Genomic DNA, 12737 nt, shown 5'->3' on the forward strand with positions numbered 1-12737 from the left:
GAAATAAAATTCCCTATATATTCTGAATATCTCCTGTGAATGAGACATTCATAAAAAACTAAGTAGTGGTAGCTAAATAAATTTGGTTTAAAGGCTGTTCACAAGAACAAATTGGCACTGCTTCTCCAACATAAAGCCACTGAGCTGTTTTACATCTGGCAGCTGTGGCACAGCCAGCTTTGCAGTAAAAGTAGTATTTTATTATATCAGGTATTTCCTTGTAAATCACCCCTTACCCAATACACATGATCCTGGCAAGGCTTCTTCAACGCTGAAAACCAGAGGACAAAGAAATTACCGCTAAGAAAGAGGAACCCAGGAACAAAGCTTCCCTGAAGCATACGAACCTGAGTAAAAAGGAGTGTTTCTGAGTTTCTGCTGTCCAGACTTAGCACAAACCGGATGGACTGGAAAAGTTCTTGGATACTGGATCTGAATTGTTCCTCTTCCATTCCACAAGTAGCTCGTGAGTACAGGATTCGTGACTGTACGATGAACTTGAAAAGGTACTCCAAGGCCTGGAAAGTGCACGAGAAAAAGTGATGGAGAGGTGTTGAAGATGCCTAGGAACTCATATAACAGAAAACAAAGGGCAAAGTAACAGAAGTTTCAACAATAAAATCAGGTGATGGGCAATTCGAACTATGGAGATAGGCACTTTATTTTTTAAAACTTTTTCCCAAATATCTAAATTGTCACCAAGCAGCAGCTATCTTCTTATTGAAAGAATCATTAAATAATTTCAAAACTGTTTTCTGAGATTCTGGAATTAAGGAGCCACAGACTGTTTTAGAAATAGTTGAATTCAAGAACATTCAGAATTAAAAAAAATGTTTATCTGCATTTTTTTTTCAGGTTTGGAAATAAAAGGATCAAAAGACAAGGATGTAAGAAACATTCAGGTTTATTGCAAGAAGCAAGTGTCCTAAAGGACTCAGGGGTCCTCAGCCTTAGGAGTCTCCTGCATCTTTAAGATAATAGCTGGGGCTTGACACAGTTCCTCCTTTTTCACCAGGGATCACAGAAATCTGAAGAAAGCTTGTCCCAGGCTGCACAGCAGCTGACAGGCCTGATATACCCACCATCTACTCTCTTCTCACCAAGACATCTGCCATAGACAGTTCATAAATAGTACAAGATGAAGATCCTGCAAAAGTCTGGGAGCAGAATCTGATTCTGAGGAGTTCCTGCTGCTTGGCCCAGGCTTACAGAGTAATTCTCTTTTAAGAGAACAAATTCAAGACCCAAGACTATGTTTTCTATTCAAAGAAATGCCACAAATTTCCCATACACTGAAAAGGCAGAGATAATGGAGAGAAACTCATTCAAGGATGAAACAAACAGAAGTTAGGTACTTGAAATATAAAACAGAAGATAATTTCCAAACTCCTTTCATGATCTATCCATCTGTTAGAAGGTTTGGAAAAGCAGAAGAACTTAGTATTTTGAGGCACATACAAAATTCAGGTGGCACTGGGGAATGCTAGTTTAGAATAACGTATCTTCCAGGGCTTATACCAGAAGATTCTGTAGAAGAAATTACTGTGCAGCCTCATTTCCATAAATGCTACACCCTCTGTTCTAGTAGCTTTTTAATACCTAGTCTGTAAAGAACTTGAAAGATCTGTTAATTTCTAAACCCAGACACTTGCAGGCTGGACTCTGCCCTGCTCTAGTATGTATATATTGTGGTGACATCCTAGAGCAGGGGCAGAGTCCGGCCTGCAAATGTCTTCAGGCCCATGAAGCAGAGAGTATACACTTCTGAGCCAGCTTCAGTTATTAGGTTATGCCAGTTTGAAGTCACTGAAGTAGGAGGTATTTTCTAACACAACAAATAAAATAAATATTTGCATTTCCCAAACTAAATGGCTGGGTAGTAGGTCTGACCTTCCCCTTCAGGTATTTTGGTTTTGCATGATTAAGATGGCTTGCTGGGCTCAGCAGAGGACAAAAGAGGGACAGGGTCAGGACTGAAACCCTGGAATCCTTATAGGTAGGGATTAGAATCCTTATAGGTAAAGGACAGAATAGATCTCCTTGGAGCAACCTAAAAAAGCCAGGATGGCTTCCTCAGTCAAGTCACACAGAAAATGAAAAGTATGCTAAAACCTGGAAAGACTTATAAAAAATGGATTACGCATAGAATTAGAACATGAACTTGTTGAGTAGCTTATTGCCGTATGCCAAGCCCAGGAAGATACAGGAAGGATCAGCAATTACGTGGAGCACTGGAAATAAAGACAGGAAAATAAACTAGATTTTTTTTTCAAAAGTGAAATCTTAGGACACCTGAGAGGTAGGCAAATCTAATTATGTGCTCCATACTACGCCTCTAATTTTAAAAAGGTATTTTTTGTTTGTTTTTTAAGTTTGAAAAAGCTACCACAGGAGATGTAATGAGTGGCATGAAACATCCACCAGTTTCAGGGAGGCAGAACCAGACAGCCAACTAACTTGCGCCTTTTGGGCATGAGAGCTTGGTTCCTCTATTAAATGGCCACATAATATAAGACAACTAGCAGAGAAGCACAGGGCTGGTGTCAGAGAAGTCTCCATGCAAACCTAGATAAGGACATGGAAAATAAGCCCACTTCCAGTCATCCCTCAGTACCTGACTTCCCTCTTCCCCACTCCTCTTGATTTTTTGGATCAGCACCATCTTGGTCAGGACCAGATGATGCTGGCCACCTCTGACAGATTCAACTGGGGAAGGAGAGTGGGGCAGAAAAGTAAAATAGGAGGTGAGGGGTGGAGCCTGTGGAATTTGTTCAAGGTTTAAAGGTGCTCCTAATACTGTGTAGAGACAACGGAGCACTTAACTGTGGCTGAAGTAGCTGCCCTGTCCATTTTTGCTTAAGTTAATAAAACTGTAAGAAGAAGAGATCCTAAAAGTTATTACCATGTTTGTATCAACAAGAAGATCCACCATACCCTCTCTTCCTTCCTGGTGGCTACTTGCTAAGGAACTGATACAGCTCAGCATTGTAAGGTGTGCTGTTGTTCTGGAATGCCTGTGACGAGCCACCCTAAAACCCAGAATGACAACCCCGACATGCCTCTCACATTGTGAACAAACAATATAACCAAGAAAGAAATAATGAACTTTTTATTTTCACCTTCTTTAATAGAACTTTTTTTAAGGTTATGATTCTGAAGGTGAAAGGAAGAGATAAGATTATGAGTGGCAAGATAATAGTGAATCAAAGGTATTAAAGAAGTTTCCTGGTCCATAGTTTTTGATATTGGAATAAGAAGTATCAGGCCAGGAGCATGTGTCCTATGAAGATGGGGGAAAACAGGATTAAATGGAAACTTACTATTTGGGTGAAGGAGACTTTTAAACTGCAATCTGATGAAGAAGGGGAAATGGCCTGATAAAAACTTAGTGTTGGATGTTTTAGAGAACAGGTTTGAAATGGTGAGAATACATATGAAAACACCTCAGAAAAATGCTCCCCCAAAGGGAATTCTTCCTTCTCCCCACCCAAACCTTATCTTTCCCAGAATTCTGTACCTCCATAAATGGCCCTGTCATCAACTCAGCTGATTTAGCAAGACCCTTTGGAAATAGGCTGAGTTCTCCCTTATCATCTTCTTCTATATCCAGTATAGCATTTGAAAGCTCCCACTTTAGTCCTATCAGTTGCCTTTGCTTCCTTAAAAACCCAGGCTCTGGGGCTAGTGTGGTGGTTCACACCTGTAAACCTAGCATTTTGAGAGGTGGAGGCAGGTGGATCACCTGAGGTCAGGAGTTTGAGGCTAGCCTGGCCAACATGGTGAAACCCTGTCTCCATTAAAAACACAAAAAATTAGCCAGGTATGGTGGCACACACCTGTAATCCCAGCTACTTGTGAGGCTGAGACAGGAGAATCACTTGAACCCAGGAAGCAGGGGCTGCAGTGAGCAGAGATCATGCCTCTGCACTCCATCTGGGCAACAAGAGTGATACTCTGTCTCAAAAACAAACAAACAAATAAACAAACAAAAAAACAAAAACTCAAGCTCTTGGCCATGCCTGGTGGCTCATGCCTATAATCCCAGCACTTTGGGAGGCCAAAACAAGCAGATCACCTGAGGTCAGGGGTTCGAGATCAGCCTGGCCAAAACAGTGAAAACCCACCTCCAAAAAAAATACAAAAATTAGCTACATGGTGGTACATGCCTGTAATCCCAGCTATTCAGGAGGCTGAGGCAGGACAATTTCACTTGAACCCAGGAGGCAGAGGTTGCACTGAGCAGATATCGGGCCACTACACTCCAGCCTGGGCGGCAGAGTAAGTGAGACTGTCACAAAAAAACAAAACAAAACAAAAACCAAGCTCTTTCCCATTTAGGCTTTTAAAGGTTCTGTTCCTCACCCTGGAGTGCTCATTCTCCAACTCTTAATACTGACTTCAGCTCAGAGATCACCTCCTTTAGAGAAGCTTTCCCAAACCCTTGATCTGAAGTAAACCCTTCTTTCCAGCCAGTCTGTTCCATGATCTTGTTTATTTCCTTTATAGTACTGATCAAGTTGTTTTGTTGTTGTTGCTGTTTTTCTTGAGATGAAGTTTTGCTCTGTCATCCAAGCTGGAGTGCAGTGGCACCATCTCAGTTCACTGCAACCTCTGCCTCCTAAGTTCAAGCAATTCTTGTGCCTCAGCCTCCCGAGCAGCTGGGATTACAGGCACATGCTACCATGCCCGGTTAATTTTTGTATTTTCAGTAGAGATGGGGTTTCGCCATGTTGGCCAGGATGATTGTGAATTCCTGACCTCAGGTGATCTTCCTGCCTCGGCCTCCCATAGTGCTGAGATTATAGGTGTGAGCTGCCATGGCCAGCCGAGTTTTTTAGTTGTGTTTTTTTTTTTTTTTTTTTTTAATTGACTTTGTAAGCCAATGTTGGTGGCAACATTAGAATTAGGATAAATACATGTATTTATCTGTTTTACATGTATTGTACGTCTTTCCCCACTTGAATGAAAGTACTATGAAGCCCTAGCCATTTTTGTTTGGGCCCCTGCTGAATCTCCAGCGGTTAGTACAGTATCTGAAGCATGGTAAGTATCAAGCAACATTGACTAACTGAATGAATAAATGAATAATTTTTAGGAGAAAATAACTTCTGTGTTGCCTTCTCCAGTATGCTTAGGCAATTATTTTTTAGGCTCATATAGAATCTTTTGCATTTAACTCAACTTTTATCCCTTCAAATATTGTGTTAGGCACCTGACAGGTGCTAGAGTTCTGAGAAGAGAACCCAGGCCCTTTCCTCACATGCCTCAGCACCCTGCTCTACACTTGTGTTTGTGCCTGACTCCCCTTAGGACACTGCAGATGTGTTCTTCAAGAAGATGCGCTGGTCTTATTCATCACTGCATCTTAGCCCCTAAGACAGATAGTAGTGCTCAGTAGACATTTGCATGAAATAAGATAGAAATGAGCCTTGTAGCCTCAGATTTTTTACAGAATGTGCAAAGAATAGGCAGAGTAAATGCAAATCTATGATTTGATTTTGCTCCTTCAGTTTTATAATGCTTGGGAAAACATTCTGTTACACATGCTAACGATGTGGAAAATACAAAAACACAGGTTCAGTACTTGGTGCAGATGACATGATATTAAAAGAGGACAGAAATAAAGCAAAACTACTTTGCTTTTCTTTACAGCAGAAGCAGTAGCCATGAAAAGACGTTACCAGACAGTGGAGTTAACTCACAATGAGAACAGTTCCCTGTCAATTGGAGCTACATAGCAATGCAAGGGGCTGCCTTGTCAGAGAACCTGTCCAAGCAGGGATGCTGGCAATGGTCACGACCATGGAAGACCAGAGGTTCTTCCTAAGACCACAAATTTAAGATTATCTTGTTCAAAACAAATCCACATACAGTGCATCCACTCAGCTCTTTTTGCTTAAAACAGTTCAAAAAATCAATGCTTAGTAAACTACCAAAAAAGATAATACTATTAGATCCTAATTTAATCAATGTTGCTACCAACATTGGCTTAGAAGAAGTCACAATATTTTAGCCAGTGGAAGGAAGGACTGACACTATGGGTAAAAAATCAGGCAAGGGAGGATGGACAGGAGTCATGCGCACATCATCCCTTCTTCTTTCTTCAAGATAAAATTATCAGGAATAAAGGCTTTCTAGGACAAAATCAAGATAAGGAAAGAGAAATTATGTGGATCAAGACAGTCGTTCCTGAAAGCAGGCCAGTGTACTGTGATGTCTACATTTGTCCTGCACATTATATCCCTGAGATTACTCACAAATAATTGCAGGAGTGGGCCTCTTATGCATGGAGAGTTTAGTACATTACCCGCATAGCTTCTTGAATGTGGTCCTGCCGAATCAGTTCGGCTGAGCAGTCCATATACCACTTCAAACAGCGGATGAGCTCCCTGGGAAAGAGAACAATTCCAGAAACCCCACTTTAATTCAAAAGTAATGCAGCTTGAAATGTCTGTAGCCTTGAATTGGGCAAATAGGAAATAATATTCTGCTGATGAGCTAGAAAGGAGTGATAGGTCCATTACAGCTTTGGAATATTCAGGTCACCTGAGACCAAACAACACTCTTTGTCCATAGGAGTTGCCACATTTTAATTAGCAACTAAAATCACTGGTGGCATATGTGCTGGTAGTCCCAGTTAGTCAGGAGGCTGAGTCAGGTGGATCAATTGAATCCAGGAGGTAAAGGCTGCAGTGAGCCATGATTGCGCCACTGCACTCCAGCCTGGGCAACAAAACAAGACCCCATCTGAAAAAAAAAGTTTTCCTAAAGACCCAGACTGAATGTATATTTTTGTCTTGTCTTAAATTGCTAGGTTTTCAGAACATCCAACACCAGATAGTTAATAGTAGACTCTGAATAAAAGTATGCAGTCCCAACCCCTGCTCTATCCCATCTATCTTATTTCCTTAGGACTAAGACATCTGAATGGAATGGGATTACTGGGTCAGAAGGGCTGCACATTTATACAGCAACAGAGCACAGAGGTCAGGAGTATAGGCCGTGGTCACATCTGGGGCCTATCAATATCTAGTTTTGTATCCTTGAACGAGTTATTTAATCCCTCTGTGTCTTGTTCTCTTCAATTAAAATACGGGGGAATAGTATATCTCAAAGTTACTGTAAATACTAGTAGAACGATGCATATAAAGCACACAGAACAGTTTGCTCTCCAAAGTGACATCAAAGTATCAGAGTTCCAGTGACACCATAGACTTGCCACCACTGGGTTTTATTTACATTTTCAATAATTATGTTAATTCCATATAAGAAAATGGTTATTTCTGGTCGGGTGCAGTGGCTCACGCCTGTAATCTCAGCAATTCAGGAGGCTGAGGTGGGTGGATCATGAGGTCAGGAGTTCAAGATGAGTCTGGCCAACACAGTGAAACTCCATCTCTACTAAAAATACAAAATATTATAGGAGTGTGGTGGTGTGCGCCTGTAATCTCAGCTACTGAGGAAGCTGAGGCAGAAGAATTACATGAACCTGGGAGGCGAAGGTTGTAGTAAGCTGAGATTGCGCCATTGCACTCCAGCCTAGGCGATAGTGCAAGACTCCATCTGTCTCAAAAAAAAAAAAAAAAAAAAAAAAAAAGTGATTTCTTATTGCTTTAATGGTCTTATTTGTTTTTTCTTTTCTTTTCTTCTTCTTCTTTTTTTTTTTTTTGAGACAGACACTTGCTCCATTGCCTAGGCTGGAGTGCAATGGCACAATCTTGGTTCATTGTAACCTCCATCTCCAGGGTCCAAGCAATTCTCGTGTCTCAGCCTCCCAAGCAGCTGGTATTACAGGCGTGTACCACAATGCTTGCCTGATTTTTGTATTTTTAGTAGAGATGGGGTTTCACCATATTGGCCATGCTGGTTTTGAACTTCTGGCTGCAAGGGATCCACCCACCTCAGCCTCCTAAAGTGCTGGGATTACAAACATGAGCCACCATGCCTGGCTTGCTTTAATGGTCTTAGATAAGCTGTATTTCTCATATTTGTTCACTAGTTATATAATCTCTTTTATGGATTGTCTTTCAATATTCTTTGATGATTTTTGTGGGTGCTATTTTAGCTATTCAAATGTTTCTCATGGAAAAAGCAAGGCATTTTTAGCAGCTTTACCATCCTTTCCTAGAAGTAAAAGTATGGCAACTATGTAACAAACTATAGTTTGAAATATCAGCTGAAAGCCTATAGCTAACATCAAACAGAATGGTAAAAGACTGAAACCTTTTTCCTCTAAGATTAGAAACAAGATAAGAATGCTCACTTCTGGCACTTTTATTCAACATAGTACTGAAAGTCCTAACCAGTGAAATTAGGCAAGAAAAAGAAATAAAAGACATTTAAATTGAAAAGGAAGAAGTAAAATGCTCTGTTTTCAGATGCCATAATCTTATATATAGAAAATCCTAAAGAATCCCCCCAAAAACCTGTTGGAACTAATAAATAAATTCAGTAAAGTTGCAGAACACAAAATCAACACAAAAAATCAAATGCATTTCTAATGCATTTCTATACACTAACAACGAACAATCTGAAAATGAAATTAAGACAACAATTCCATTTACAATAGCATCAAAAAGAATAAAATATTTAGTATACATTTAACTAAGGAGACAAAAGACTTTTATACATGTTGCTTAAAGAAATAAAAGATATCAGTAAGTGGAAATACATCTTATATTCATGAGTTAGAAGGCTTAATGTTGTTATTAAAGATGTAAATGCTAGCCAAAGTGATCTACAGATTCAATGCAATCCCTAACAAAATTCTAATGGCATTTTTTTGCAGAAAAGAAAATCCATCCTAAGATTAATACGGAAGCACATGTGAGCTGGAATAGCCAAAAACATATTGAAAAAGAGGAATAAAATTGCAGGTCTCATACTTGCTGATTTCAAAACTTACCACAAAGCTACAGCAATCAAAACAATGTTGAATTAGTATAAAGACAGATTTATAAAACAATGGAATAAAATAGGCCAAAAATAAAGCCTCACATTTATGGTCAAGGGGCCAAGGTGCCATCCTTTTGACAAGAATGCCAAGACCATTCAGTGGGGAAAAGGCAGCTTCAATAAATGGAACTGGGAAATTAGATATCCACATGCAAAAAAAAAAAAAAAAAAAAATTAAGTCAGACACTTAACCTTACACAATATATAAAAATCAACTCAAAATGGATCAAAGACATAAATGTAAGGGCCAGAATAATAAAAACACTTAAAAGAAAAGATAGGAGAAAGCTTTGTGACATTAGGCAATGATTTCTTGAAAATGACACCAAAAGCATAGGCAAACAACAAAAAATAGATAAGGTGGACTGCAACAAAATTTTAAAAACTTCTGTGCCTCAAAGGACACAATCAACAGGTGAAAAGGCAACCCAGTGACTGGGAAAAATATTTATAAATCATATAACTGATAAGGGGATAATATCCAGAATATATGAAGAACTCCTATAACTCAACGATAACCTCTTTTAAAAAAATGGGTGAAAGACTTGAATAGACATTTCTCCAAGGAAGATAATTAAGGAAACACAAATAAAAAACAAAACAATAGCACTTTACATCCATTGGGGTGGCTATTATAAAAAAAAAAAACAAAACCCGACAGAAAATAGCCTGGCCCTCAATGGCTCTGGAGGAAAGGTGAGTTGAACTATTAAGAAGCAACTTGCTCTTACCAATGGCTTCTGGAACCCTGGCAGAAGGAGAGCCCTTGACTTGGCAGGGAGAGCTGCTCAGAGAAGTTGTAGGGGTAGCAAGCCAGTTGATGTCCAGCCCAGAGGGTTTGGTGCGGGAGCATCTGTAGTGGTGCACAGCCAGGGATGGCCATTCCCCTAGGCCATTCCCATGCTTCCATGGGAGACTTCAGACTAGGGGAATTGTTGGTCCTGAACTCTGCAGGGTGGTCTTGCCCATCAGATGGGGCTAGTCTAACTTGAGCACCCCTTGGTCAGCTGGCCTCTACTGGGGCCCGAGTGTGGCCATGCCTGCTTGCAAGGCAGCCTCAGGTGACCTGGGGGTCCCACACCACAGTTTCTACACAGATTGTGCTTGAGTGGGGAAGAGCTCCACTGGGGCAACCCTACGCCATGCACCAGCCCACATGTTCCCTTCCCTTACTTCAGCTTTACCAGGACCCATAGCAACTCCCCACAATGCTTTACTGGCTTGTGTCTGCACTGGAATGTTTTGCTTTCATTTTTTCATTAAAAAATGGGCTAGGATGTGGGAGGGCAGCTGGCCCCCTGCTCCCACTGCCATTGCAGATGGGAGCCTTGGAAGTCACAGACCCAGCCAGCTCTGCCCTGCCAGTGCCCCACCCTTACCCTGACACTGCAGAGAACAGCAGATCCTCCTCTATCCTGAATGACCACTTCTGCTTGCAGGACACAGAGAAAGCATCCAGGCCTGTGCCCACCAGTGTCCCAACCCAGCACTAACACCACCTCTACTGTGACTGCACAAAAGTTGCCAGCAGGGGCCATAGCCCTGCCCAGCTGTGTTGCCTCTGTCATGTTGGTGAACACCTGCAGGGAGGCAGGTTCCCCGCAACCTGCTTGCACTCTGGCACAGCTGCTATACCCACTGCTACTGGCACATGTGAATGGGGACAGATCCTGCTGTCACTGCACTATGAAACACTTGGGCTTACACCAGCCAGCCAAAGTGGAGTGGCCAGCAGTCTGGGAGCATCTCACCCTACCTAGTACAGTGGATTCCTAACCTTGAGGAGCTAGAGAACAAAGTTGGGGCCCAATACAAGTCCCTAAGTTGTGTTAGAATGCACAGTCCAGAATTTGGGAGTTGAGCACTGTCCCCTAAAATGTTCCAGAAATTAATCGAGTTGGCTGAATCCACTTTATATTACAATCAAACACTCAAGGCCATCAAATAGGATAAAGGGGAAAAAAAACCATCCAAAGGACAGCAACCTCAAACATTGAAGGGTGAAGACCGCAAAGATGAGAAAGAACGAGCACAAGAACCCTGACAACTCAAAAAGCCAGAGTGCCTTCTTTCCTCCAAATGACTGCATCACCTCTCCAGCAAGGATTCTAAACAGGGTTGAAAAGGCTGAAATGACAGAAATAGAATTCAGAATATGGATAGGAATGATGATCATTGAGCTACAGGAATATGCTGAAAGCTAGTCCAAGGAAGCTAAAAATCATGATAAACAATGCAGGAGCTGACAGACAAAATAGCTAATATAGAAAAGAATTTAACTGACCTGATAGAGCTGAAAAACACTCTAGAGGAATTTCAGAATGCAATTGCAAGTACTAACAGTAGAACAGACCAAGTTCAGGAAAGAATCTCAGAGCTTGAAGACTGGCCTTCTGAAATACGACAGTCAGACAAGAACAGAGAAAAAAGAATGAAAATAAATGAACAAAACCACCGAGGAATATGGGATTATGTAAAGAGACCAAATCTACAACTCACTGGTGTCCCTGGAAGAGATGGGGAGAAAGAAGCCAACTTACAAAACATATTTCAGGATATCATCCAGGAAGACTTCCCCAATCTAGCTAGAAAGGCCAACATTCAAATTGAGGAAATGCAGAGAACCCCAGAAAAATACTTTGCAAGAAGATCATCTCCAAGACACATAATCATCAGATTCTCCAAGGTCAAAACCAAAGAAAAAAGTGTTAAAGGCAATTAGAGAGAAGGATCAGGTCACCTACAAAGGGAAGCCCATGAAACTAAAAGCATACCTCTCAGCAGAAACCCTACAAGCAAGAAGAGATTGGGGGCCAATATTCAACATTCTTAAAGAAAAGAAATTCCAACAAAGAATTTTTTAAAATTAATTTATTTTACTTTAGGTGCATACTATATCTGGCATTTCTCCCCATGTTATCCCTCTTCACCCTCCCCTCCCTTCCCACACCCCGCTGTCTCTCCCTTATCCCCCCCAACTGTCCCCAGTGTGTGATGCTCCTCTCCCTGAGTCCACGTGTTCTCGTTCAACACCCACCTGCGAGTGAGAACATAACAGTGTTTGGGTTTCTGTTCTTGTGTCAGTTTGCTGAGAATGATGGTTTCCAGATTCATCCAAGTCCCTATAAGGGACACGAACTCATAGTTTTTTATGGCTGTGTAGTATTCCATGGTGCATATGTACCACATTTTCTTTGTCCAGTCTATCACTGATGGGCATTTGGATTGATTCCAGGTCTTTGCCATTGTACACAGGGCTGCAATGAACATATGTGTGCATGTGTTTTTATAGTAGAACGATTTATAGTTCGTTGGGTATATACCCAGTAGTGGGATTGCTGCGTCAAATGGCATTTCTGTTTCTAGATCCTTAAGAAATCACCACACTGTCTTCCACAATGGTTGAACTAATTTACACTCCCACCAACTGTGTAAGAGCGTTCCTATTTCTCCACATCCTCTCATCCTCTCCAGCATCTGCTGTCTCCAGATTTTTTAATGATTGCATTCAAACTGGTGTGAGATGATATCTCAATGTAGTTTTGATTTGCATTTCTCTCATGACCAGTGATGATCGGCATTTTTCATGTTTATTGGCCTCATATATGTCCTCTTTTGAAAAGTGTCTGTTAATATCCTTTGCCCACTTTTGAATGGGGTTGTTTGTGTGTGTGTGTGTGTTTTTTTTCCTTGTAAATCTGATTCAGTTCTTTGTAGATTCTGGATATTAGCCCTGTGTAAGATTAGTAGACTGCAAAAATTTTTTCCCATTCTGTTGGTTG

The 12737-nt window shown here is 41.0% G+C and overlaps 1 protein-coding gene across 8 annotated transcripts in view; it reads right to left on the bottom strand.

Moving 5' to 3' along the window:
- Window positions 1-12737, bottom strand: part of DOCK3 (dedicator of cytokinesis 3) — a 656527-nt gene that overhangs the window by 97625 nt on the left and 546165 nt on the right. For all 8 annotated transcript variants that reach the window (XM_074403778.1, XM_074403777.1, XM_074403779.1 and 5 more), the window contains exons 22-23: window positions 6308-6389; window positions 348-518 (exon numbers count right to left, since the gene is read on the bottom strand). In XM_074403778.1, the coding sequence (XP_074259879.1) occupies window positions 348-518; window positions 6308-6389 (253 nt within the window). The remainder of the gene's footprint in view (window positions 1-347; window positions 519-6307; window positions 6390-12737) is intronic.

This window comes from Saimiri boliviensis, chromosome 8 (assembly GCF_048565385.1).
Source record: "Saimiri boliviensis isolate mSaiBol1 chromosome 8, mSaiBol1.pri, whole genome shotgun sequence".
NCBI classification, from domain to species: Eukaryota; Metazoa; Chordata; class Mammalia; order Primates; family Cebidae; genus Saimiri; species Saimiri boliviensis.